We start from the raw sequence: 27,232 nt of genomic DNA, 5'->3' as shown, positions 1-27,232 counted from the left end.
CTCAGCCCTCAGTAGCATGGATGAACATGGATCCAAGCATCACATGGCATACAGTTATTCTTATGCCATTGCACTTGGGCCACAGGGGTTTGAATTGATCCACAAAGTCTTCCCACTTTCCTTCATCTTTCCTACAGCAAAACCAAGTTCCCAAACACACCCTGCCTATTTAAGTGATGATCTGTTTAAGTGATGATACTGGGCCTTTTTGCAAGTGCCTGACTGCAGTTTGACATGCAACTGTGGTTTTTAACATACCCAAAGCCTCCCTGTGCTATTCCCACCATGTTGCGAGCTGCCTCCATTCCTCAGCACCACTTGAACCTGATCAGGTCAATGTCAGCTGTGCCCTCCTTCCTACAGTAACTCCAAACCCATGGTTAACTAGCTTATTTCTCAGCCTGCAGATTAGTGGAGAGTCACCAGTCTTCCGCAGCTCTGTGCAAAGCTGCTGATGCCATTTGGGGAAGAAGGGACTTGTGGTGATGTACAAGCTTGGAGACAGATTCTCAGGAAGCAGGATTGGCATATTCACTTTATTTAAGAGTAATTTATGGCCCCGTTTTCAATTCCTGCGGGGACTCCCACTGTTTAAGGGCAGCCTCAAGTATGGCTTTGATATCACCTAGAGTGTTTTGGTCTTACTCAAAACAGTTCATTTTATATTAGGCTTTATCTGGTGTGGCTAGGGGGGGTATCATGTAAGCTGGTTAGCAGGTGTCACTAGGAAAGCAATGAACCCTGAAAGCAACATCTGTCTCATCCTGCTCAGGCTCTTAGATGATAATTACATCACCTGCTCTATATCTCATTAGCACTGACAGCTGTTCCTTCCCTTGCTCCCAAGACAGTGGGGGGAAGGCACTTAACCCATCTGTGTTTGGATTTCCGCTAAGCAGGCACTGAATCTTCATCTTCCGTGCTGAGACTGACACTACAACATTACTTAGACACCGCTCCATCTACTTGTCAGGTCTTTCCTTGACTGCTCTGAGACCAAAGCCACAGTGATGCTGCTTAAAAGAGGGTGAAATCTTACGAGAGGGCAACATCTTTGAAAGCTGGCTGTAAAAGTGATATTACTCTGAAGGGCCAAGGGGTATCCCCCTGGTTTTTAAGTTAAAACATGTGAAGACCGCTATCTGGTGATGCCTGCCTGCAAAAATGACTCTTTGGGGCTGAGGATGACCTGGGTTCATCTGGAGGTGGAACCACCCTACAGGAATGAGAGCAAAAATGGCCATTCCTATTACCTCCACCACCCACGGCTGCACTGGTCTGGTGGGCAGAGGAGTTCAGTCACAGAGGCTTCTTTGATGCTTCTGGCCTGCTGCAGATTGTTTCACTAATTGCAAGCATTAAATGTGACAAGTGTGCTAAATCTATTAGGGGTTTATTTGGGGCACTGAAACAGGAAGATTTCTTAAGGAGCTCTTAAAACTCAAGAAATTATGGAGCTTCCTTCTCAATTAGTAGGTTTTGTGTAACCAAAGTCTAAGGGGTGAGTACAATGCTGTCAGATGAAGAACCGTGTGCCTGCTCCAGCATCTAATCTCTCAGCTGATGCATTATGTTAATTGGGTTTGTGTGTAGGGGGGGGGCATTATGCAGAGAAGTAAACTGTATTTTTACAACCCTTCCTAATGTCACACAAGCCAAGATAAAGGGCACTGGGATTTTGGAGAAACCAAGCTAGAGCATCGTGACCTGTGCAAACAATATGATCAACACCAGGTAGACACAGCCTGAACACAGACTGGGAAGTTGTGCTTTCTGCACAGCTAGCATTCACTCTCTGCAGCAGCAGTGCTTCGGAGCAGCTGAGACCTAACCTACAACCAAGGCTTCATTATGTCTGCATGGAGCATGTTGTAGATACAGATATGCCCAGCGTGCCACCTTTTTTTTGCACAAAATGCATGTAAAAGTGCAGGGTACAAAGACTGTCCCAGTTAACATTGTGTGCAGGCTTGCATGTCCCATTGCAGTCCTGGTACTTGGATGGAAGGCTGGCACAGGTTCTTCGTGGTGTCTCTGAGGTCTTTAAAGAGCAGAGCCTTGCACGCAATGTGGAGGATAGCAATGGTCTTGGAGCTGCAGTCTTCAAGAAGAAATCTGTCTCTTCCAGTTAGGTATGTGGGACCTTTTGCCCTTCTAAGGAAGACTGTAGGAAATGTCTTACTGTCCAATGGAGATTTATGTACAGGAATTAAACTGATTTTCAGTTCCTTCCATAAAGCACCTGTGAGTTAATTTCAGGATGTCAATAAAGCAGATTTGCTTGCCATTTATACTAATAATTCGTATTACAGTAGCCTCTAGAGGCCACAGGACTGTACATACCTCTACAGAAAAACTACAGCAGATGGTTTAAAAGGTGCACGTGTAAGATGATTGGTAGGAGTAAGCTAATAATTTTGTCTTGGGCTATTTTTGCGTATTTACCATTTTATTTACATGATAAAATGCTGCAAACTATATAAATACTGAAAAAACATTTCTGCTCCAGTGTGCTTTTCTAGAGTGTCCCATCACAGTATTACCTTTCATTTTAGCTCCAGTACCACTAGATGAATTACCTTGGTAACGGTTAAGCAAGAAACTGAACACATGTGATCTAGGTGCTATTTTTATGGGGTAACCTTCTCTTTACACTATAATAGCCTGGGCTTACTTCTTCCCTGTGCAGCTGATACCTCATTCCTGGAAGGACTGAACTTCAAATGTTGTAGTCAATTCAGCCAATACTTAGTAATATGGATAGCTGTGCTTGGGTAGTACACACCACATGTACTGTCAGCTTAATCTCCCCTGTGACTGCTAATGTCGGATGATGTACTTCAGGCCTGCCTGCAAACATGAAAGAGGCAAGCGAGTCTGCTGTGAGTGATTAGGGGCCTGATCACACTCAATCCCACTAATCAAATAATTCACCTTCCTAGTACCCATCTGGGGTCTTGTGACTTCTGGTTAAGTGTCTACTATGGTTTTAAATAAACAAACAGGACCCTATAGTTCCTTGCAGCAGGAATGAATTGCAAACCGGACTGCTGTGATGGCCGTCTTCAGACCCCGCTGTGGTACAGGTACGGCAATGGGGCTGGATGCTGTCCAGCTGGAGATCAGGCATTTTACATTAAAGTCACTCCAGGTCCTGCCCAAAATAAAAACGCTTATGAAGATCATTGCCCTCCCTCCCTTCCTTCTGCTTAGGTGTTGGTGTCCACAGCATGAACAAGGGTGTCTGCAGGGAACGGTTATTTACCAGGGGACACGATCAACATAGAAAAGCCTGGCCCCACCATCCTGCAGGAGGGAATTTCTCACTGTACCTTGGATAATATCCACAGGAAGCATCGCCTTTGGCAGGAGGAGAAAAGCCAGGGAGGGGAGACCTTTGCAAGACTGAGCACAAAGACACAAGGCAGCAGCTGATTGGGATGTAGAGTGAGGGAAAGAGAGAGCAGGAGAGATAGATTGCTTTCACTTTGCATTTCTTGAGGCAAAATGTGGAGAGAGTAATAAATAATGTAAATGGGCTGAAAACAGAAGTTGTTCTCCCATGTTTAGTATGAGTCACCTAATACTTGGGCCTTAGAGACCCAGACTTCTTCCAAAGGGTCACAATAAGGTAGCGTCTGTTTTTCCCCTTCCCTCCTTGATCACATGGGAGTGGACTCTCTCCATACCCAGTGCTGGTGGGGATGTGGCTCACAGCAGCCCCATATCCATTTGAATGAGGATTTCCAACCAGTTTGTAGAAGACGCCCATGTGGGAAGGCTGCTGAGGCAGGGCCAATGCCGACCTTGCCTTTTTTGGTGCAACTTGCTTGACAGCAAGCATTTAATAGGGCGGATGCACTGGATGGGCCTGAAAGGTTTTTCCTGGCAAGACAGAGAGTGAGACTCAGTGGGTGTAAAACGAGGATGGCTGGTGTGTTGGTGAGAAAGGTACTGCCGCCTGCCCAGCCAGAGGAGGACCAGGAGCAGCGGAGGGGAGCAACACGTTGCAGGGAGGCACAAAGAACGGCCACTTTCTGCAGTGCAGTTTGCAGCGCCGTGGGGATGTGCAGGAAGGCCAGACTCCAAGGTTTTGGGGACTGCTGCCACGCTGGCTGCTTTTTTTGGCTTCTGTTTGCTTGGGATAATTTTGGTTATTTTTCTCCTGCCAGACACAAAGGCAAGCAGTGGCCAGCCAGCAACAAAACTGGCATGATCCCTGGAAGGAAGAGCAGTGGGAAAGAGGCTTTGCTGGCATGGGCTGGGCATGGCGGGAACAGCCCAGAGGTCTGCTCCGTGATTGTGCCCATGCACCTGCGGTGCTGCCCTTGGATGAGAGCAAGGGGTGGGAGCCACTGCCACGGCCACCCGGACTGGCCCCGCCAGGGAGAGGGGGCTACGCAGAAAAGACAAGACACATAGAAGAGTTTGCTTTGGTACCACTACTGCACTGGTTCTTTTAAAAATTGGATTTGGCCCACAGCCACCTCTCATTTTTTTCCTGTTTGTGATGCAAAGCTGAAACAACTCTCACAGTCTTTCAATTTTGTGTTGTCAACCTCTGACCGTATCAGCTGGCAAACCGCTGGAAGCACAGTAATTATTCAGATGTTGATTTACTTCATTCTAATGAAGGTAAATTTATGTGCCCTTCTCATGGTGTGTATGCGGGACCGACTAGCACTGCTTAAAAAATTTCATTTCAAGCCCATAGGAATGCCTCCTGGCTTCCTCTCCTTCAGACCTCCAAGAAGAATTTATTCTTTATTTTCAATATCTCATTATTGTGAGGCAGCCAGGTTAAAGAGGCATGATTTACACGTTGTTCTGACAATGTTTTCAGGCTGCCAATTTGTATGCAGCATGCAATCCTAACTTTGCCTGATGAATGACATGCATTTCAGAGCAGTATCTTGACTGTGCTCTATGTATTGCCTATTTGCAGTTCAACTGCCTGTAACTCTGGGTTTATATGTTATATGCTTTGCCTAACACAATAAAACTTGCCAAGCCTAGCCTACCCTGTCCATATAGCCATCTGTCTCAGTACTTATCAGGCACCAATTACCATCCTAACTAGGTGTTGAGCACATTAAGATAAGGAAAAAAATCAATCAGGACAGATTTTTAAGGGCATGTGCTCTTGCCATTGGGTTGATGTTAATGAATGTAAGATACACATATATATCTATATATGTTTATGTGTTGCCTGTATGTACATAAATAAAATATGAAATTAATTTAAGCTTATTTGATTGAACAAATGATGTTAATTTAGGTAGGTGTTGCATAGAGTTCCTTGAGCCACTCAGGGGATGGACATACATGCTGACCTGAAGCAGTCCTGCTATAGTTTTTCTGGGTCTCTTTTTTGGAGACCCTGCCAAGTGTTCATTCCCCAGGCACATAACAATTTTCTATATCAAGAATGGTTTTAAAAATAACTCTCATGTACCTCTTAGATTTAGGTCTTCTTTTTAGCCATGGAAAACTCAACGTTGTGGTGACATATATTCCCACTGGGGAAAATATTCTCCTTGCTTTACAAAATGTAGTGCACACAATCTGGATGATAATTTGGGACTACATTTTTTATGAAATGTCTCAAATATGAAATTAAACACTTGTGTTGGTCTGACCCTATTTGTAGTAGAGCAAAGTACAGAAGGAGTATGCATGGGAATATCATTCACACTCCTCCCTCCTTATATTTTTAAGCTGAACCTGACATACTGGGTACTTGTTCACTTTCTTTCATGCTTATTTTCATCGCTATATGAGCTATTTGGTAAGTGCATCACCAGTGAATAAAAAATACATATCTGCATTTTGCTTTTTGTTATGTATGAATGAGCACAGCAACACCCACCCTGGTCTAATTGCCGAGGCCAATGCTATTTATTCTGGTGCTTTGTAGCATCTCAGAATGTTGTCCAGCAGAAACACTGTGAAATGTTGGTAGAAGATGAACCACACACAAATCTACCTCCCTAGGTACATGGTAAGTACATGCTACTGTTGCTCTTGGAACTTATGGACAGGCAGGAAGGGATAGGGCTGTGCTAATATTCTTCCTGTTCAGTATTTGAAATTAAAATGTCCTTAATAGGATCAGTTCTATATGATATTAAAGTTATGTTTGTATTTAAATGCAAAATGTTCTATTTAGGAAGCCACGCTTATCCACCAGCCAGTAAAGGAAATTCCACAGAAAGAAAAAGGGGGGAAAAATGTACCTCTTTTCTCATTTCTAACAATAACCATGACTAGTAACTTCACAGGAACTGTAAAAAGAACAAGATGCATGATAGTCAGGTGTATCTGTTACAGAGTTATATATGTTACACCTATACATCCAGAAATTAGGGCTAGGAATTTTGCTGCCCTAATACAGATGGTACGTCTGCGGAGGTCTACATCTGACCCAGCTATCCAATGCTCCCTTGGTTGTCGATGGGTAGAAACAGGCACTTGTGAGGCACAATCCAGCTTGTGCAAAAGCAGAAGTCTTCAGTCAGTCAGACGAACCATAGTACTGAAGTGCATGTTACTCTCTTTTCTGGGGAAGGGCAAAAGCAGATTGATTTACTAGCTTAGTTGTAGACATTTGCAGTTAGATCAGACAAATTACATCATAGATTTTTGGGAGAATGGTAACATTGACTAGCCTTTTCCAAGATCATAGCTGAACTCCAGTCCCTGTGGCATTCAAGGATTCTTTTTACTGTGGATTTAAATGGGACAAGATTGATATGTCTTGCTGCATTTATTCAGTGTCCTTTAGGAAAAGAAAGACGTAATTTGAGTGTTCAATAAATCAGTATTGTCTGCACATATTTAAAATAAATGAGTTGGGTTCCTTTTCCAAAGACATCTGTCTAGTGCCATTTTAGACAACATACATGGTCTCCGGCGGCCTCTTTAGAAGGTCACGGCTCTTCCAAATCTCCAATGTCACTGCCTGCTGGCCCTGTGCAGGTTCCTCTGATGGCACTGAGTGCTGTATTTAGTCAATTGAATCTCAACAAATAATTACAAAAAAAGGCCTGGAAGCAATGCTACAGATACACAATGTTTGTAGGAGTGTCTTCTTTCCCTGGGGCAATGAGTCTACAGCTGATGGTGCACTGCAGCATCTGTCTCCAAAGGAAGTCACTGAGTCAAAACGGCCAAGTGTAGAGAAATATGGTAATAAACTGAGATACTGTGTTATTTACGGACGGGAGGAGATCATGATTCAGGCAGCTCATCCTCCGCTCATGTTGATCAACTGTTCCTAGCACTTATGAAAATATTCTGTAGCCAGTTTTATGCTGTGATGAGATGCTGAATGGCTTAAAATACATTCTGATCTGCCAGAAACAAATGTTCAGGATGGCCCCACCACAAAACTTCACTCCGAGTTTACACATGCTACATACATTGCAGAAGAACTACTTTAGAAATGGTTTACTAAATGTAGCAAATGCAAGTGCTGTAGATTTTAAATGGAAATGCTCAGTAACATCTGTTGCTGATAGGTTTAGTGAATGTTCTTGAAGGTGGATAACTGAAAATGAGACAGTCTGATGCAAAGAAGCCAAGAAATATACACTTCTATTCTCCTTCCAACCATCGCATAGTCTTTATTAAGCAGAATATTAAATTAAATCTGAACAGCATTTATCTCCTAGAATTCAATTTTTCTGAGCATACGTCAGATAAGTCCATTCCATCTTCTGTCTGACTTTTAACTGCTTGCTAATGCAGTATCTATTGCAAACTGCATATGGTAGGAAAAAGATAATGGGATAGTTGTCTGGATTCAGAGTAAGGCATCCAAAATAAAATTGAGGAAAAAGACCTTAATTCAGCAAAGTGCTTCAGCTTTAAGCATGCAAATAGCCAATGAATCACATGCTTAAAGTAAGATTCATATATGTGCTTCTTGCTAAATTAGGCATAAATTATATCTATACATCAAACAACAACAAAAGCCCAGTAAAAAGACAAAACAAAAAAACCACAAAGAAAAGTTAACCATGAAAGCTTTGGTTCAGAAGCAATGCTCTCAGATATAATACAGTCCACATAAGGTCTGTTTTGTTTTACTCAGTCACTTTATTATTTATTGCTCAGTATCAAAAGGAATAAAACTGACATTGATTAAAGGCCATTGTGAGTTGTAGGTAATACTCATATAATTCTTTGTATAGTGTGATGCACATTGTAGGGATAAATTGAAATCATAGAAGACTAAAATAGGAGGGAATCACAGTATGATGCAATCATGTAAACAGCAGCACATATGTGGAGATTAATACAGATTTCCTTTGTCCACTTGACAGGCCTGATCAAAAGTAGCAAATATTTTAATTCTAACAAACACTTGAGTTTTTCCTTTGAATGGGTGAATATAAAAAAAAAAAATTCTTATAAAGTGGAGTGGATTAATATGCCTCTACTGCTCTTCCTCTTGATCTTTAAGGCTTATCAGAATCCTCTGTTGTCCTACTGAGTTTATTGGTTATGTAGGAAAATGAGCTGAGCAGATATTCATCGTTGAACTGAAAAAAAAACCCATTTATAAATTGCTGATATTCCCACAGCAGATATGAAATCAGATACTTTTGATCAGACAGGAGGACATTAATAATTGGTATAGACCACTTACGTTATGAAGGACCATGTTTCAGCAGTTGACACCCCTGCAACTTCCTCCTCTGCAATTAAGTGATATGTAAAAGAGCTGCAAAATGTGTCTCTGAGAGGTTAAGCCTGAGCTGCTCTGTGAACTTCTGGTCATGTGTAGAGTTGCACTGGATTTCATAAGGCTTTGAGTCGGGTCAGCTATTCAAATAGGGCAACCCAACTGTTGAGACCTGGGCAGTGCAACACAGACTCAAAGTGCCTCAGTATATGAAAGCAGATCTGGTAGCTTGTTTTTTAGAAATAGTGTCACCTTTGCAAAGGCCTATACTAGCCTGGCAGCATGTGAATTTCTTCTTGCAGTATCAGGATTTAGGACATCAATTTGGGGTTAACTGCAGTAAAGACTGGCATTCAGTCTCAAGCTGGTCAAATAAGGCATGAATTCAGCAGGGAGCTTTGGGATAGGACTTAATCTCTACGTCATAATACGTGGTAAGCTGTCTAAGTGTATTTGGTGCAATCACATCCAATTAAATACTTGGAAATTAGGTTCCCTGTCTTTAAACATCATAAGGCCCCTGCTCTACAACAGGATTGGCACTGGCTGACTGGTATAATTTAGTCAAGATCCACAGGTCCCACAGACTGTGCGCCAGGTACCAAAAAGTTCATATGCCCAAAACATGATTGAAGATGGAGGCTTACATGGACAAAACAGAGCTATCTGCACAGTCTCACTAGGATGGAGAAGGTTTACGGGATGCTACATGGTGGTTTATGTCAAGGAGGAATTCATGTCAGTGTATTTACTGCTGAATCTGCAAAACTTCTATTTTGTAAATGAAGAAGACGCCTTTGGTGTGTGAACACAATGCTAAGACACTCAGCGCCTTTCTGTCACAAGTTCTGGATTTTGATAATCACAGACTTCACTTCTGTGTGCAGTCTGTCCTTTCCTAGCATTTTCAGTCTTCCGGGGGTTAGTTAACTGTTTTATTTTTTTATAAATAGGATTAATATATAAAATCTTTTAAGTGCAATAAACACAGAAAAATATAAAATGTTTCCAGCCTGTGGCTCTCTCCCAGCATTTCGTCCATTTTCTGTATCACCAGAGAAAGGTGTAGGAAATACAGAGGGACACTTCCGAACAGGCTTGTGAATCAGAGGACCAGCTATTTTTGTGAGCTATAAGAGCAGCCATCACACCCAACATACGCTGAGAGCTTTTGTTCATATATAGAGAAAACAAAGGACAGACAAATTCGCTACTCTTTCATATAGAAAGATTGCACAGAAAGAGAAAGCTGCCAACTTCCAGGGCACAGTGCATTTCTCAAACTGATGTTCACGTGGTGTCTCCAGACTGCTTTGTTATGAGACTAAACACCAGGATTGAACGCTTAAACTGATCGGTTGATACTGGGGACAAAACTGTAGAACCACAGCCACACTTTACTACAAGCATTGGACTGTAGTATGAGGACAGTTTGAATGGTATTCTCCCCCCTCCCCCCTAAATACACACTTCAAGCAAGAAAGCAGTCCAACAGTTTTCTAAGACACAAGAACAGGACACGCGTTTAGACCTTCAGAACAAGCTGTCTGTCTCCATCAGGGTTGTAACAGCCATCTTGCACCAGAAATCAGCCCAGACTTTTTTTTTTCCTTACCTTATTCCTGTTAGTAACCAAGGACCTCTCATTTCCCTAGCAGTTTCTGACTATATCTTCTTTCAAACATTCCACTTTTCTTATTTCTTAGTGTTGCTGTAGCAGTCAAAATGTCTTTTTCTTCTTGTAGTTGCAGTTTTCTCACTATTTCCCTGAACATCTGCAAGACAGCCCATCTGGGTTGACACAGTGTGAGATGAGGCAGACAGGCATTGCCAACAAAGGGCTCCTACTGCAGCAAGTGGGCTGTTGGAATCAGATGTTTTCTAAGACGTCTATGGGGACAAAGCCTTTCTTCTTCCCGCTGTATACTTTGATAAAGCCATCGTGTTCCTTTTCAGAAGTCACACAAATCTGAATGCAAAGAAGGTATGAAAATAATAAACTCTTTGCCATGATCAAAGCGACAAATTATTCCAGGCTATTTATCAGGTAAGTTAGGCATCCCACTAGTTACTTCTATAATTAGAACAATCCCTTTTAGACTCTGACTGCTTTGATAAGGAACTCAGAGCCATATATTCAGAGAACTACCTTTCCCGTGCCTCCCTGAAGTGCCACATATACATGAGCGACATTAAAATCATTAAGAACTTTGTGGTGGATCAAAGATTTTGAAACTTGAATTATGAATTCAGCCTACTGTAATGATTGTGATTTAGTTGTCTGTGTATGAGAGGAATGGGTATTTCAGATCATGAGCTAGCTAGCTCCCTCAATGGCTAGTGGTGAAAAGGAACCATGACGCCAAGGTGGGTCACTTGTAGCAGCTGATCTGAGTGCAAGCATATTCTCTTTTGCATGTTGAAGGAGCCAACGTACTTCTCAGATGGGCAGTGGGTTATGTTATTTATTCAGCCCTGCAGCTACAGGTGCCTGTTTTGGATACCAAAGTATGTGATCCGAATCCAGCTCTGCAAGCGTGTTTGCATAACATCTACTCCAAATGGAGACAGTTGTGGTGAAACCATATGGTCTTTACAATAGCACAAATATTACATTGTAGTAAAGGTTTGCATTTCATGAAGACCTTTGTGATCTCAGGTATTTCCACTTTAGGGCCCTTCCTGAGACACTTCTGGTAATGGCTGACCCATTTGAAAGCCTAGTGGCACAAGTACTTCAGACTGGGCACTTAAGCACAGAGCCACCCAAAATAAAGAATTGTTTTCAAACATCTGTGCCAAAGAACAATATAGTTCCTACTAATCAAACGTGGTTAAAAAATAGCCAGAAAACTGATGGTCCTGTTGAGACCAACTCAGTGATTTCTTATGATGTCAGTGCCAGGTCTTTAAAGCCCTCTGTCTGGACTAACACTCACAAAGGCTCTGTCTGATAGGTATTTACAGCATTTAATTACAATAATTCAGAAGGTATGAAATGAACAAAAATGTCTCTAAAGTGCTGCTGGCTAAATCCATTTCAGTATGACTGTTACGGATTGTATGGTGACATCTAAATACCATGTCTGAATTCTGGGCCAGCTTGTCCTCCTGTTGTTACATACATAAAATTACTAGCAACACTGATGCTCCCAGGGAGAAATGAAAGGTCACAAGAAGGAGGTGAAGCTGCTTCATATTTGCCACCTCCAGTATTTGGAAATGGTCAGGTGCATCTCTGTATCTGTAAACAAAGGTTTGGAAAGCAAATCGACTCATTAATTTTCTTACTTAAGCTACCTTCTTAACACTAACTGAATTGGATCCCTGGGGCAGAATGACTGAGCACACCAACAGAGCTGACATACAATGAAAAAAAAAAAAAAGTATTGTTGTTTGGGCTAAATCACATGGAAAGCATGGGAGAGGTATGGAATTGATGCCATTTAGCTTAGGTTCTGTTGCAAAACAGCCAAGCTCATTTGTATCTTGAATCCGTAGCAGAGCAGCTGCTCCCTCTGCAGTCACATTACCATTCGAAGCAGAGAGGTGTAAAGCACATGTACACAGAAAGGTGTTTCTGACTACTGCTAAGTGTTGGTCTGTGGCTCTGAGAAAGACTATGGAAACTTCAATGATGAGGGCAAAAGCCTGCAGAGAAGCATGAGACTAAGGATGGCCAAGCATGGCAGAGTATCCAAGAGTGGGAAAGAGCATCTTGGTTGAGAGATGCCCCTTCTTGGTTGATCCCTGCTGTTGTGTGGGAAAATGAGCCTCTGCAGCTTCTCCATAACTAGACCTGGCTGGTTAAAAGGAATGCCTGACTCCATCACTGTGCTTTCCTCCTAACTAGAGATGTCTGCAAGACCTCTAGCTTTTTGCATGGGCCAAAGAGTCCCCAAAATAGTCAAATCTCCAGAAGTGACCTCCAGCAGGTCTGCACTGCTCACTAGCCATGCTGCATTTCTTGCTTAACCTCTGATGCTGTGCAGAACATATTGCAAGAACAGAGTTGCTTTTCCCTGATGTCTTGTACTGTCAGCAGAATGATTTGTGGACAAAAGAAAAATACTGAGCTTTCTGAACACTGATTTTCTTTATCTTTGGAGTGAAAAAGGATGGCAGATTTGGTCATTTTTTAGAGGTTTTTTTGGTTCTGCTGCTGGTTTGAGTGCTCCTTGATATCAGTGGGAGTGCTCTGCTACAGCAATAACTTTAGATCTTCACTGGGCATGAGGAGTACAAGGCCTTTCTGTAAGAACTTCTCTCACTCTACATACTAATACATTGATCTGAATTCTCCCAAACTCCAGCTGAAATTCTCTCACACTATTGCACGTGCTGGCCCCCGGATGGCAGAGTTTTTTCCCCACACCTTCCCAAGGAAGGGAATGTGTCGGGGCCAGAGTGAGCTTGGCCACAACATGCCACACTTTCCTAATCCTGTGCAACTCAGAAGGCCTCCTGGGGCTGTAGTAGCTGCCAGAGCTTTGCAAAGCCCTGGAGCTGCTCCAAATTCTGCAGTTTCAGAAAAGAGGGAACACAACATCATCTTTGGCCACTTTTGTCCTCATCCCCTTTTGTGAGTGCTGCCAAGGATTTCACCCACAAGTTGTAGCCTTGGGATTTGGCTCTTGACTTTCTTAGGTGAGTGTAAATCAGGAGTAACCCCAGATAAGTACATGGTAGTATCCAGAGTTTTGGACTCCACCTGACGAATCAGCTGTTGCTGAGGGCAGCAGAATGGATTTAGCCTGGTGACAGATGGCAAACATGATGGTTGTGAAGGCACAAGGTGCCACAGCTACTATCAGGCGATCTTGGTTTTCTGTATCAAGCTGGAAACTGCTTAAAATGGCAGCTACTCAGGCTGGCATGTTTTGGGGGGAAGGCTGCTGGCCTGACAAGGTAAGTGAGCCACTGAGCAGCCACTCCTCAGTGAATCTGGTAGCAACACAAATGGAAACAAACACTTAGTTTATTTTTTTACCTGCACCCTGGCTCAAAAGGTTAGTAGTGGAGTAAGCCACAGGGTAAGAAACCACATCTCAGGCTATTTCTCAGTCATCAAGTGATCTCAGAGCTAGCTGAAAGCAGGATCTAATATTATAAAGTCACTCCCCCATTCTTTCATCTCATTTTGTTTTAAAAAAACCCCAAACACTAGAAACAAAACAAACAACTGTTCGGCTGTTGTCTGAACTTGTCAACATCTGCCCTGAGGATTTTTTGTCCATCAGTTAGCCCTGAGCAGATGGGGGAGATGAGCAATTAGGAAATGATCCTTTAAGCTGCACAGTCATTAATACTCTCCTGTTCTTCTAAGTCCTGTGCTTTGAATCTGGGCTCAAGTGGCAAATTCTCTTTGTCCAGGAGTAATTTTGGACTTGCTCTAATTTTCTGCAGCTGTCTTTTGCTTATCTTTTCTCTCCCATATATTTAACCCATCTGTCAGCCACAAACTGGCTCTGATGAAGTAGGAATTTGGTTATGAGGACAGTACAGTTTAAAGAGCTGTCCTGGAGCCCGCAGACAGTGCCAGGTCAAGAGGTCTAAAAGCTCATGTCTTCTGTTTGTCTGTAAGAATGACAGCACAGGGACACTGTGAGTTTCCACATCTGCTGCTGCCTGTGCACTGGAGTTCTTGCCTATGTGAGCTTTGTATATGGAAGTGGTAAGTAGTTCAGTTTTCACACCCATTCAGCCATGGTGCAAATGATGATGACATGTTTTATATCAGCTGTTTCATTAGCTTTTGGACTAAAAACACCAGCTTGTTTCACCTATGGCACTTCTTTAGGGTTTTAAAGATGACCTGGACTAAACTGGATGCATAATGGGCTGTGCCCATGTTTTAGACTCTTTCAAGACTGTGTGCCATTCAGTGAATGAATGTGGACACCCATCCCTGTTCAGCAAGACTGACATCAATGAAAATCAGAGATAGCTGGAAAAAGACCCTTTTTCCCTTAAGCCTGCGAAGTGCAGTGGTTATAGTTGGCGAGGACATGAAGAACTGCAACATCACTTTCTGTGCTGGGTTTGTGTTTTAAGCGATTCAGCCCGAATGCATAAGTCATTGTGATGCAATTGATTTTCAAAGGCAGCTGAGTCATGCTCTTAGAAGTTCAGTATCCCAGGATGAAAGATGTGGGGACAAAAAGTAATTCCTAGGCAGTGAGGTGAAAAGCCAGGTAGCAACAAAGCATCCAGACTAATCAGAAGAAGACCGACGAGAGGTGGATCCCCCAGGGCTGGAGACCTGGACTGCAATCCTGCCTTGTTGAGCCTAGCCTCATGAATATGTTTAAACACATTCCTAGACTCTCCTGGAGCGGCTAGATCGTATCTGCACATACCTGCTAATGTACATGTGCCTAAAAGTGACTCTTTCTGAAATTTGTGTGACTGGGGTGTTGGGGTAGGAGAGAAGTTTGTCCCCTGTGCTGTGGTGCCAAGGGGACAGCAAGGCTGACAGCTCTGGTTCTGAAGTTGTGGCCATCACAACAACAGTGGGCTATTTGCAGTCACTGCAGAAGCTGGCTGGGAGATGCTTTTGGTAACAGGGCTAGTTTATATCAGTGACATTTATAAAAAACATCCAATGCAAAATGGATCTGTTGCACTGACCTTTGTGTAAACTCACAGTCCACATCTGGAACAGGCAGAGAATTTCTGATCGGCAGTCTTGTTACCAATGTCATGGCTTGGGGTCATTTCTATTGCACAAGATCACTTGTGCAATTTAAAATCAATTATGTTATTTAATCACAAAAAACCCAACTCTAAAGTGGTTTGAATTAGTGTGACTGTAGACGTCAGAGAGGCAGCCAGTGAAGGGTGTGAGTAGGTTTTTTTTAAAAGAGGTTATTTCCTTTATTTAAGTAAGTAGGATGTTATAAGAGGAGTAAAAACAGACATTCAAACAATAGATTGTTATGACTTCTTTAAAAATAAGGATGACCAAAAATGTTAGAGGCTTTTTAAGACATGCTTTTCCAAACATTGATGATATATTAGATATGGTGACTTTTTGTTTTGTGAAAAGAGGTCAAATCAGAGCCTGTAGTCATGCAAAGAAGCATTTGTATAATGAATTTGTGGTAATGAACTCAGGTAGGCTAAAGCAGAAGTTACAGGCTGGAGAAAACTTTATTTATCCAAGTAATGGTACAATCAATCATAGTTGGAAATTATGCAGCCAGTATTGTGTGTGAGACAGCTTAAAAGAGTGGAAAGCCCCAGAAATTGACTGGTTTTTTTCTTCTCTCTTAATAATCTTGCTTTACTGATGTCAGAGTCTATGTCTGCTTCCCTTTCACAGATTCCTGACTGAGCCCTGTGGTACCCAGTCATCTTCTGAATTGGATTCAGGACCCACAAATCTGTCAGTGAACCCTAAACTCCAAGATACTGATGTCTCTGAAGCAGTACAATTTTTCTCCTCCAGGCTGGGTTTCATATTTCATAATGAAATTTTCAAGGGATCCTTTGTGAAGACTAGCTCGTGCATATTGCTTAAGATGGGTGAGCAAATTGTGTTGTTTGTCCCTCAGTCCTCTCCTTGAGTATCGGCTTTGCCAGAAAGGTTTGCATGAAGCTGAAGCTCAAAATATTATTCCCAGGGCATGAAGCTGCCAAGCGATTCCAGAAAAAGCCTCACCCACTGTGCTTCAAACCTTGAAAATGTCTCTGCTTGCCTGAAATGGCTTTTTTTAAGGTAGTCATGGTGCTTTGTTGATGTGAATATATTGCCTTTTGCCTTACAAGAATAGACTCTCTACCTGGGAACATTCATATAAGGCACAAAGGAGATAGAGACCTGCAATATAAACCATGGATGGTATCAAGCAATATAATGAAAATTCATATTAAAGTCATTGGATAAGTTTTTCTGATGGCATATCATCCTTGCCTTTGTTGTCATAATGGCTCTGGACTCTTGTTAGACCCCGTTGAATTTGAGCCAGTGAATTAACAGTATAAAATTGAGACAATTTGCTATACTATAGTCACAAGAATTTATTAGACCAGTTAATGAGTTTATCTAGCTAAAGTGAGACTTGACAGGAATTGGTAGCAATGAATAATCTCCCTTTCTTCCTAATCTGGAACAAGCCAGTGCTTTGCACATCGTACATATATTGCACTCACAGCACTCCGGACACTGTGCCCAGAGACAGGTAAAATGGCTGTTTACATCCCACAGAAATCCCCAAATAGAGAAAAAAAAAAAAAAAAAAAAGAAAAAAAAGAATTCTGCCAAACTTTTCCCTGAAGTCCTATTCAGATTACTTTTTTCCTTTTTATGCCTTCCCTATTGCACTGCCCTCTCTGCTTCACATAGAAAACAAAGGGGAAATAAAAGACAGAAAATAAGAGAAAAGGCTGAATAAAGAAGAAATAAAATTTGCCTTTGGAAATATAAAATAAAAAATTCCCAATAACAATGAAAATGTTTTTCATGATAAGAGTTTTTCCACAGTGAAGGCAAAGTTGTTCTGTTAAAAAAAAGACAAAGAATTGTGTCATTCAGATAGAGGTTTCCATGGCAGGCACATGTCCCACAGGCTATGTTTGGGAGAACTTGTGCTCCTGTCCCCATGCTGCCACTACACATTGGCCCTGTACATGCTGCCAGCTCTCCCTGGGGGCTATTATGGGGGGGCTCAAACCCTGTATGGAGGGACAACAGGAAGCAGATGAGCGTCCATGGCCTTGCTGTGACTGTCCTGCCTGGAAATTACTCAAAATGGCTTTGAAGCTACTTGAATGTCTCCTTTTTTGCATAATTTGTGGGAGGGTGGAGTGGGATCTGTTGGGTCTGCTCCTTTCCTCTCATGTCTCTGCATCCATGTGTTTGTTCAGTCTGATCTCTGGCCCCTGTTTTACACCAAATATTTCTTTCTTTCTTCCTCTGAAGCCTCTCCCACGTGCAGTGAGGACCCAACAGCATCCACATTCAACCTCAGCATTTGCATGGGTTTGAGATAGAGCTGAATAAGTTTGCTAAAAAAAGAGGAAGTAGTAGACAGATGGGATGGATTCATCCCTTTCTTTACCTCCTGCCCTACCAGAGACGATGATGCGCCCCTGACTGTGAACTCCTTTGTGAGCCTGTTATGAAACAGGGACAATAGGAAGTCATTGTGTTTAGATGAAGTTGTTTGGACACTGGGTTTGCGAGAAATGAGACAAGAAACTAGGCCCTCACTGTTCGCAGCAGCAGCCACACTAACAGAGAGGATCTGGTGTGCCCACTGGCGGGAAGGCACTCAGACCTTGACCATTCCCTCATGCTGGCATGCCATATTCCCACACCACCATTTCCCCAAGCTTTGCCCTTGTGTATTGCTTATTCTAGAGCACAAGAGGTGCAAAACCTCTCATTCTGCTTTGGTAATATTTTTTCCCCTCTGTGTGAACATATAGAAACAATCAAAAGAGGTGCTGGGTAGAAAAAAATTTAAGCACTTTCTCTCTTTCTAGCAACTTCAGGGGTGCCCAATGTACAACGTGCACAGGGGCATTTAAAATATATCCTGGTCAGTGTATTGCTGTGCCTTCCTTAGAAAGCTGTGTGTACCCAAGGATTGTTAGCACTTGTATGTTTTGCTGTGCCACAAGACAGCAGCAGCAAAGGTATAAGTTAATCTTACCCACCTGTGGAGTGAAGTGTTACAGAAGTTCTGCGTGGAAAAATCTATGGCCCTGAAGTCCACCCTGATGCTAACTTCTGCTCTACTTTATTAAAATCAATGGCTGTCCAGGCACTGTAAGGCAAACAGTTCCTGGTGATGTGACATCAATTGCCAAAGGAAAGGAAATACCTAATGAGGTGGAAGGTACAGTGAGAAAAATCTAGCTTTCTAGTTCATCCAGGCATCAGAGAACTCGAGGTGTGCGCCACCCTTAGTCAGCCATCCTATTTACATGAGCTTATGCCCAAACCTGGCTGTCCCTTAATGCAGGTTTTAAACCATATTCTTCTCTCACTTCACCCCAGCAAGCATTTATAGCAGCATCACAAGACTTGATACTTGGCTGTATTAAACATCTGGTAAGAATTGTGTTAAAAATCACACTTAAAATCAGATCAAAGAAAAACCTCATAATGGTGGCCATGGCTTTTGCCTAGTGAACCCACCTGAAGGATACAAAGTAGAAGGAGCTGCTGAAAGTACACCAAGGTGAATGGACCCTGTGAGTCCTCACTGTACATGGTGTACTTTAACTTACAGCAGCACTTCTAGTTTAGCATAAATTACAGCCTGCAGAGAGGGTGTGTAAGTGGTGACACAAGCAACTAATGATTAAAGATAATTTGCAACTTGTGAACAAGAGTTAAATTTAAGATTTACAGGTTGGTTTGGTGCTACCTTAACTCTATTCCGCCTGAAGCCAAAACAATGAGCTCTGTTTAGATCTTTAGGTAAGTTACGGTGTGGGGAGGGAGCCACTGTCTTTTACTACATTAGCTCTAATAACGAGGAGAAAATCAGATCATTTTTCAGGCACACAAAGTCTACCTCTAAGATGGTGTGTTCTTCAAGCTGTCCCTCTGAAGTCAGTAGAAGTGTGCATTTTATGTAAAGTATATTTATGAATGTCTCTGAGACTGAAAATTTAGGCTATGTTAGGTAGGGAGTATGCATTTGCACAAGGCCAACACTGCTCTTAACTGGCTACTAGACACTATTACCATACAAATAATAAATCTTGTAGTAAAATTGCAGTGAACAGCATCTGCCTGTGCTCATCTTGCACAACTTTCCCTCCAATCATTGGTCAGACCACTGGGTGCTCAAGTCCAGTGGGGATCCAGCCCAGGGGAACTTACCTGGTTCTCTTTCAGAGTTATCTGTCCCTGTTCCTTGCAGCCAATGAATGTCCTGATGCACCTGTAAATCTTCTCATCGTGTTGCACTCTTTGAACAAAGTTAGCAGGAAAAAATCCAGTTCTATCATCAATTTTCCCCTGTGGAGAAAACACATTGATAGAAGAAGATTGTTAACACTAGTAACTTTAATACAAGTTTAGTATTGAAAACAACATATTTTTCCCTTTGGAAAGAAAACAGATATAAAATAATTAGCACATACCTTCCACCAGTCTTCATTGGAGTCTTCCAGAAGAGTGATCATATCCCCTGGCCTGTAATTAGAAGAGGAATAGTAGTTAAGATGACTTTTAATTGTTATGCTGAATCAGCAATTCCACAGCAATTCCACAATTACCTTCTAACAGTAAGGTGGTCTTTTCTTGGTCATTTTATCTGAGCATTTGCTGCAGGTAGACTCAATGAGGCAGCAAGGTTTTCTTCACTCATACATGGTAATGTGGAAAGAAAGTCTGTATATTGGGACTAGACCTTTATTTTGAGACAACATCTGCAAACTGGAATTTTTGCTTCCTGTTTAATAAGAAACTGTTTAAAATACATTCCCTATTTGTTACAGGCATTATCTTGTTACTTCAAGACATTTCACATTGTTGGGACACACCACTTTATCATCTGTGTTTTCAAGCTGTGATTGCAGAAGGAAGGCAGCAGGAAAATAGTTCTATTTAACTGACAAAGGCAATTAGTCAGCAGGGATATAATTCTGTCCAAGAATGTCTTTTTGATTTGAATGGGACATATTTACCTTTATAATGTGTGGTGCAAGGTTGTAATTGCTAAGTATCAGCATCCAGCTGACTAGTTCCAAAGCAGAGCTAGGAGAATAATTTGGCTGGAAATGCTAATAACAAAATGTGCTAAGCTGATTTTGTGCAGGTAGTTGAACAGTTATCTGACCTCCTTCCCCCCATTGGTGGCACTTCATCAACGTTATTATGTAATTACAATAGCACCGCATTGTAGAAAGTAAGTGGCAGCCCATTTCCAAATGGATTAACCTCAGAAAGCTCTGTCTGCTTGATAACAGGCATTTCTTTGATCTCAATAAAATTAATGGTTGACCCCTAATTATTCAGCTTTCCTTGCATTCCCTGTTAGGTTCACTGTATTGTTGAGGTATCAGCACAAGAGCTTGCAAATGCATCTGGGGCTTTTTCAGAGCACGCATAGAAGATGTGGACCTGTCCAGGATGCAGCTAGAGGTGGGGATGGTGGTGGTCTTCTTTGGTCCACTTTCCAAGTGGTTATCATTACTGCTGACAACTGGAGAAACAGGCATCTGGTCTTCTAACACTACTCAATCTGAACCAGAGTTTTCCAGCTTTCACAGAAAGGTGTTATCAATAGGGCAACAGGGTAAGATTTTCCTCAAGCCCTCCTCAGGAAGCTGTTCCAACGTGTTTGGAATAATTAAATGTTGCTGAGGTGAGAAAGGAGGCTAGAGAAAAAAGACAACTTAGTATCCTGGTGGTAAAAGATTTCTTCCATGGGAAAGGACATCTGAATACCTTATTCCAGTTAAAATTTAATATAAAACACTTAAAGCGGTATTGAGGGAGCCCATCTTGCTATTTCAAAGTGAATAGGCTGTGACACCATTGGAACCCTTACACTGCAAGGAAGAACACTTCCAACAAGAAGGATTTGGAAAGCCCCATCCTCCAAATACCCTTCAGCCTGGTTATTAAAAAATAACTTAGAAAACATAAATTTATTTGGCTGTCAGAGAAAGATGGCAACTGAACCTAAAGTCTCTCCATGTCAGTGGTCTGAGCACTGAGATTTTTAGATGTAAGACCTGCAGATTTTGCTTATGATATTTTTTAGCACAGGACTAATATAGATCTCTCTAATCTCCTAAAAGGATTCAAAATAGAAGTCCCAGATGGACCTATGTTACTCTTGCTGCCTATACTTAGGCTGCTAATCCCTGAAAGGGGGCAACCTCCTTGGTGTTTACTACTGGCTGAAAACATTCTCAGGTCTCATCTTTTTCTTCTGTAAATCACAACCCTGGATAAGTTGTCTGCTCTATGTCAGTGCTCTAGATTTCAGTAGGTGGCAAGATAGGTGCTCATCAGCCTAAAGTGGCCAGGCAACCACTGATGATCATTGTAGGTCCCTTCCAACTACTCTATTCTATTCTATTCCATTCTATTCATTGCAGTGTCCGAAACCTGGGTTTGCTTGTCTCTTATATTGTAATATAAGACCATCTCTTAGAATAAGCATATTACTGCAATGTCCTACTTTACTTGGAAAACCTGACTGGCTGCTCCTGCTGTTGAGGAAGAAATCAAGGTTGTGGTAAGTACTAATTGCTGCTGAAATCAGGGCTGGCACCTCTCCACTGCAGTAATCTGCCACCCATTGCATACCCTCAGAGGTGAGCTGAGATCTCCTGAAATCTCCCCTAACTCTTCTTCCCAGCTCAGGTCCTTCCCCTGCTATTTGCCTTCATTATGTTAGGGCTGATCAGTGTCTGGCTGGTCCGTGACTTAACTTCCCAGGACAGTGCTTGTCAGCCTTGACAACATTGCTATGCTGAACACATCTCCAGCAACTCAACTATGTTAAATGAAAATTCATGCAACTGCAGTGACCAACAACATTACTAGCTATTTGGTATCCCGTATGAGACAGTGTTAACCCATGTATTACTGAATTTCTGGCCATGGGACAAACAATGCTGCTGTAGCTGAGCAACACTAGTCTAAAACCTGGCTGGTGCCTCTGGAAAAAGCCTGTTATGCATGACAGTCCAGGTTGCAGACCACAAGTTGCTTTTTCCCCTAATATGAGGGAAAGGAAAATTTTGAAGAATGATGTGTTTTCTGGATTGCTATGTCTTGATGAGGATGATAGTCCACTGCAGGCTTGTCTGAGCGGTGTTCCTCTTCATGGAACAAAAGTGCTAGCTGGAATACACCCCTAAAGGAGCAGGATGCAAAGTGGAATCCCTCAGGCAGAATAGCTGACAAGTTGCACTAAAGGTCACCACACCTTGGGGTTATTTCCTGAAGAGCTGACATTCCTAAAGTAATGATCAGGAAATGCCAGCAAAGCAGAACGATAGGGAAGCTTGTAATTTCTGCCTTACATCCCACTCATTAGTTCTAGAGCAATGGGAAGGCACAGCTGGGAACAGGAAAAAGGCTTTCAGTGAAGGAGATGCTAATGAGAGGGGCATTACTCTGGCAGTTCCCTAAATTCTGTGGCATGTGCATGATTATTTTGGTATAGGGGATACCTTGAACAGAGCTGACACATTTTACTACAAGAGCTCTAGCAAGACCATGCAAAATGTGAGTAGCATGAGTCGAACTAATTGCACTAAAAGAAAAGATGTCAAATGCCATGGGTCAAATCAACTAACAAATATTTTGGGGCTTTACCTCATCTCCAGGTCTTCATTTTCTTGTGGTACAAATTTGTACAAGGCAACATAGGTGTTCATTTGTAACATGCTTTTATAAAATGGTCCCTTTAAGAAAAAAGAGAAAGAGAAAATTTAAATATCTGTCCTGCATAGGAATTTGGTTCACTTTGTTAGAGACTGAGGAATGAGGCCTGATCTTCCAAGAAATGAGCCAGAATCATCTCATTGCTTTCACACCTTGGAGGACTATGGCCCAGGTACATTACGAGCTACTAAGGCAGTAACTACCTTCATTTAGAAATAAGATTCTTTGAACTCCAATATCAAATTCCAGGCTTCCAAAGAACAAAAGCAGAAATCTGCACAAGTTGGTCTTTCTGGTGAGATCTTAAAAATGAGTCTGCCTTTTGCTCTGTGTTAATGTATGACTCTTATGAGCTCAGTAGTGTATTACTGGCATTGTATAAGATGTCTATTATACAGTCCTCATTACAGATGGACCTAAAGTTGTAGAGTGCACAGGTCCAAAACAGAGTGTGGGAAAATCACTTTCTTAAAAAGAAAGCTGCTTGCGCTGGACTTCCCACAGAGAAGACTGGCTACCCTCTCTCCTCACTTTCTCCACTGGTAATCTGAAGAAAAAAAAGCACCTAAAACAAACCCCAAAGAATTTTCCAAATCAAACCTATGATTTTTACATTACTGCAGTTCTATTGCAATGACATGGCCTCCACGCTGGATCTTTTGTGTTAATATTATCAATTTGTAATAAACAGAATAACATAAAAGGGACCATAATGGGTAAACCAAAGAGCCATCCAGTCCTGTATATTGCTTCCAATGGTGGCCAGTGGCCAAGAAATGGTGTAAGAACATGACAGTCAGATATCGATGCTTCTCCAGAATAGTGCCCCAGCAGACCTACTCAAGGTCCTTAGCTATCCATAAAAACAAGACTTTTATATGACTTCCCATTCCCATTGCATTCTCACAAACTTTGTGCCCATACCGGGGAATGTGTACTTTTTGGTTCTTCTCCAAAGTGTTCTGTGCCATTTTCGGAGTATGTAAACACTGAAATAAAGCAAACACATGACATTTTAGGAGTAGTTTAAGACTCTTCATCTCAACAGGATCACCTTTATTTTGTTAAACTCTTCCCTTTCCCCTTTACTTTCTTTGATCACCTGTGCTCTCCTCTGAACCCTTCTACACCCCCAACAAAACCACGTATACCACTGGCACAAAACAATCTCTGTCCTGAAGAATTTACAATCATAACAAATAAACCATCTTGATCGGATGAATATACACAAGTACAGCACTGGGAATAGAACCTAGGTCCCCTAATTGCATTACTATTTAAAGTCCAGCAACCTTTTCCTCACACTGAATGCTGTATTTTCATGTTTAGGATGAGCAATATTTCCGTTTAAAAGCACTTGCAAAACCCAATGCCCATACATGAGCAATACTGAGGGAATTTTGTATCTAAGAGCCCTTCTTTCCCCTCTTCGATCCTCTCTCTTTAGATGTTTGATAGTCTTCTTTAATCCCTCCCTCCAGTAGTCCCTGCCTGGGAGGCACTGGATTGCTGCCTCTCTCTCTGATTTTATAGGAGGTACCTGAATTGCTTTCAAATCAGGATGGTTATCTGAGACACAGGCCTGTATGTGTGAAAATTTGCTTCCAAGTTACTAAATCAGAAACTCACAGAATTAGACAATGATCACAGCACCTAACATACCTGATATCTAATCAGTAGTTTACTGTAGTTGCTTCATGATGTGACTGATGCCTGTCCTCAGTTATCTCCCTAGAATAGCCACAGTGGCTTTCTTACATGGGCTGAAATTGCCCTTCACATTTTAAGAATTGCCTGCCGTTTCTTGCTTCTGGATAGAACCACCAGCATGTTCTCCCACCATTTACCTCTGCAGGTGTTTTGAGAAGAAGGTGGATTTTGTAGTCTCTAATGATCTGGAAATCTCCAAAATGGTAATAAGTAGCAGGCTGATTGAGTGCATTTTCTTTTTGTTTCTCTGTGACACAGTTACATGTGTTCAGGAGAAAGAAGGTGCCAGGGAACACCAAACTGCTGAATTTCTTTCCCCCTCTGTTCTTTCACTTGCTCACCCTTTCTTCCATTAACACTTATCTCTGTGGCTATTCTACACTGTACATGGCAACCACATAAAGATTCTTTGAAGATGTTTTATGAGTGAAATAGTAAGGTTCCTTGATACTGTACTTACTTAGACATCAAAAAAATGTAGTGTTCTTGTAACAGAGGAAAGAGAGCTAAAATGGCAGCCACAGTATGCATGAGAAAGATTTTGTACAAAGTGACATGCATCTACAAGCACACACAAGCACGTGCTCTCCGACAAAATGTAAGAAAATATTGTTGTCATAAAGTCCCAATGTGTGAATGCGAAGACAGTATGTGAGCTGATACCTGCAGCGTTTAACCTGAAAATGCCCAAGTTGTGTCCAGGTGGTCTGACTGCAGCTGACCTGGGGGCCACACTGTGCTCCTCGCCAAGTCCTGTTGTAGAGGGACTCTGACCCTGCAAACTGTCACGAGCACCAGAGGGAAAACCTTAAAAATAAAACTAATTTCATGTAGCTTCTAGTATAGGGGTATACGTATATCTCGCATCTGTATAAAGGGGTGTAAAATGCTGCTGTTACAATCTGGCAGTATTTAAGTCCTACTCAAATTACTATGCTTTGTTTTTTGTGTCCAGAGGAAAAGGAGTTAGGGAGGCAAATAGAGAAAGTTCTGGTGAATAATGAGGTGGGTAATCAGGAGCATTCTGGACTTGCAGAAATTTGTTCACCAGACGAAGTGGAAGTATTTTAGCATCATGTTTGGAGTAATTTCTGCTTGGTGACAGAAAATAAAGCCGAGTCACTAACATACAGCCTTGTGAGCTGTGGAGCTGACCCAGCAGGCTGGGAGGGAGATGGACTTTATCCTTGTATTTTCCAAGAAGTGCTCACCAAACCTGGGTTTGCAGGGAGGACATCCCATATTTGACTCAGGGGGATAGTGTTCAAATCCGTGTTGATAACAGGCTCATACATGTCACTTAAAGTACATTTTGGCTTGCGGGACTTCTGTTACAGATGGCAATTCACAGCAGTGAAAGAGTATAACTGGCTTAGAGGAGGCTGAAGGGCTGGAAATTAGGTATGCCATCTTACAGTTGTAAACTAGGAAGCTTTGCTTCATAGTAGGCATGCCAGGGCCTGAATCTTCCCTTGAAGTTGTTGTCATAAAAGTCTATAGGAGCAATTACATGGCCACACACGTGCTGGGTCCCTTCACCCTTCTGGAGGCTGTGGCTTTTCTGCTGTTTCTCTTTAAGCAAAGAGTCTCAAGTGTACATTTTCCTAAAATCTTATTTGCAGGAGACAGTTTTGTAATGAAAAAAAAAAAAGATAGAACTGGAATGGACCTGATTCATCAAGGCATTAATGTGGAACTGCCTGCTAAAGAGGCAGTGGACAACTGAGGAAAAAAGAATGGTGAATCACCCTGTAATAATATTTTGAATTTACTTTGTTAAATTTTTAATCTCTGTTTAGCTCATGGTCTCTGGATTTTACTAGGAGGCCCTTGAATGTGAAGGCCATAGAGGTATGTAGTTCACGTCTGCACACAACAGAAATCCATCTATTTTCATATTTGTTTGTCCTAGCAGCAGCAGACAAAAAAAAAAAAAAAAAAAAAAAGTAGGGATTTTTACAGTCTGAAAAGGATTTTACCATTTCCATAGCTTGTGCAAACAGTGTGGGCAGTTTATTAAAAATCTACCAAGGGGAAATTTTTGAAGTGACTGATGCATAATTTATACTCTGAGCCTCTGAAGGATGGATTGTAAAAAAGCCAGTGCCGATCAAAGGAATCGTTAATGTGCCGCAGAAGTTATTTGGAGGTGTGACACATGCTGAGTTTTTAAACTAATCTCTTTGAGTAAGTTCCTTGAATGCCTCTCAGTGCATTCAGTGAATACAGATCTCAGAGAAAAAAGTTTCTCTGGGTTTCAGAAATGAAACTACTGATTGACAATGAAATAAAAAGTTATCCGAAAACTCAAACAGGGCCAAATTAATCTCAGGTGGGCAGGATTAAACACTGTGAAACAGACTGAATTCTTTAACCAGGTCAGGTCAACTTGCACTCACAAGACAGAACACACCCCCCCCCCCCCCCCAAATTGTCAGGAGAAAGCAGATAACGTAGATGGGATG

General features: G+C 41.9%; 1 protein-coding gene across 2 annotated transcripts in view; it reads right to left on the bottom strand.

Moving 5' to 3' along the window:
• Positions 1-7,609: 7,609 nt before the first annotated feature.
• STAC (SH3 and cysteine rich domain) overlaps positions 7,610-27,232 on the bottom strand; it is a 74,988-nt gene continuing 55,365 nt past the window's right edge. Inside the window, exons 7-11 of one of the 2 annotated variants that reach the window (XM_075056526.1) lie at positions 23,982-24,046; positions 22,989-23,077; positions 19,793-19,844; positions 19,530-19,667; positions 7,610-10,658 (exon numbers count right to left, since the gene is read on the bottom strand). In XM_075056526.1, coding sequence (XP_074912627.1) covers positions 10,560-10,658; positions 19,530-19,667; positions 19,793-19,844; positions 22,989-23,077; positions 23,982-24,046 — 443 coding nt within the window. In that variant the 3' untranslated portion in view covers positions 7,610-10,559. Of the gene's footprint in view, positions 10,659-16,375; positions 16,512-19,529; positions 19,668-19,792; positions 19,845-22,988; positions 23,078-23,981; positions 24,047-27,232 lie in introns of those variants that run through there. The other variant, XM_075056536.1, reaches the window with a different exon arrangement.

This window comes from Buteo buteo, chromosome 2 (genome assembly GCF_964188355.1).
Source record: "Buteo buteo chromosome 2, bButBut1.hap1.1, whole genome shotgun sequence".
Lineage (NCBI taxonomy): Eukaryota > Metazoa > Chordata > Aves > Accipitriformes > Accipitridae > Buteo > Buteo buteo.
The sequence above is the reverse complement of the archived record's forward strand: the minus strand, read 5'-3'. Positions and strand labels throughout refer to the sequence as shown.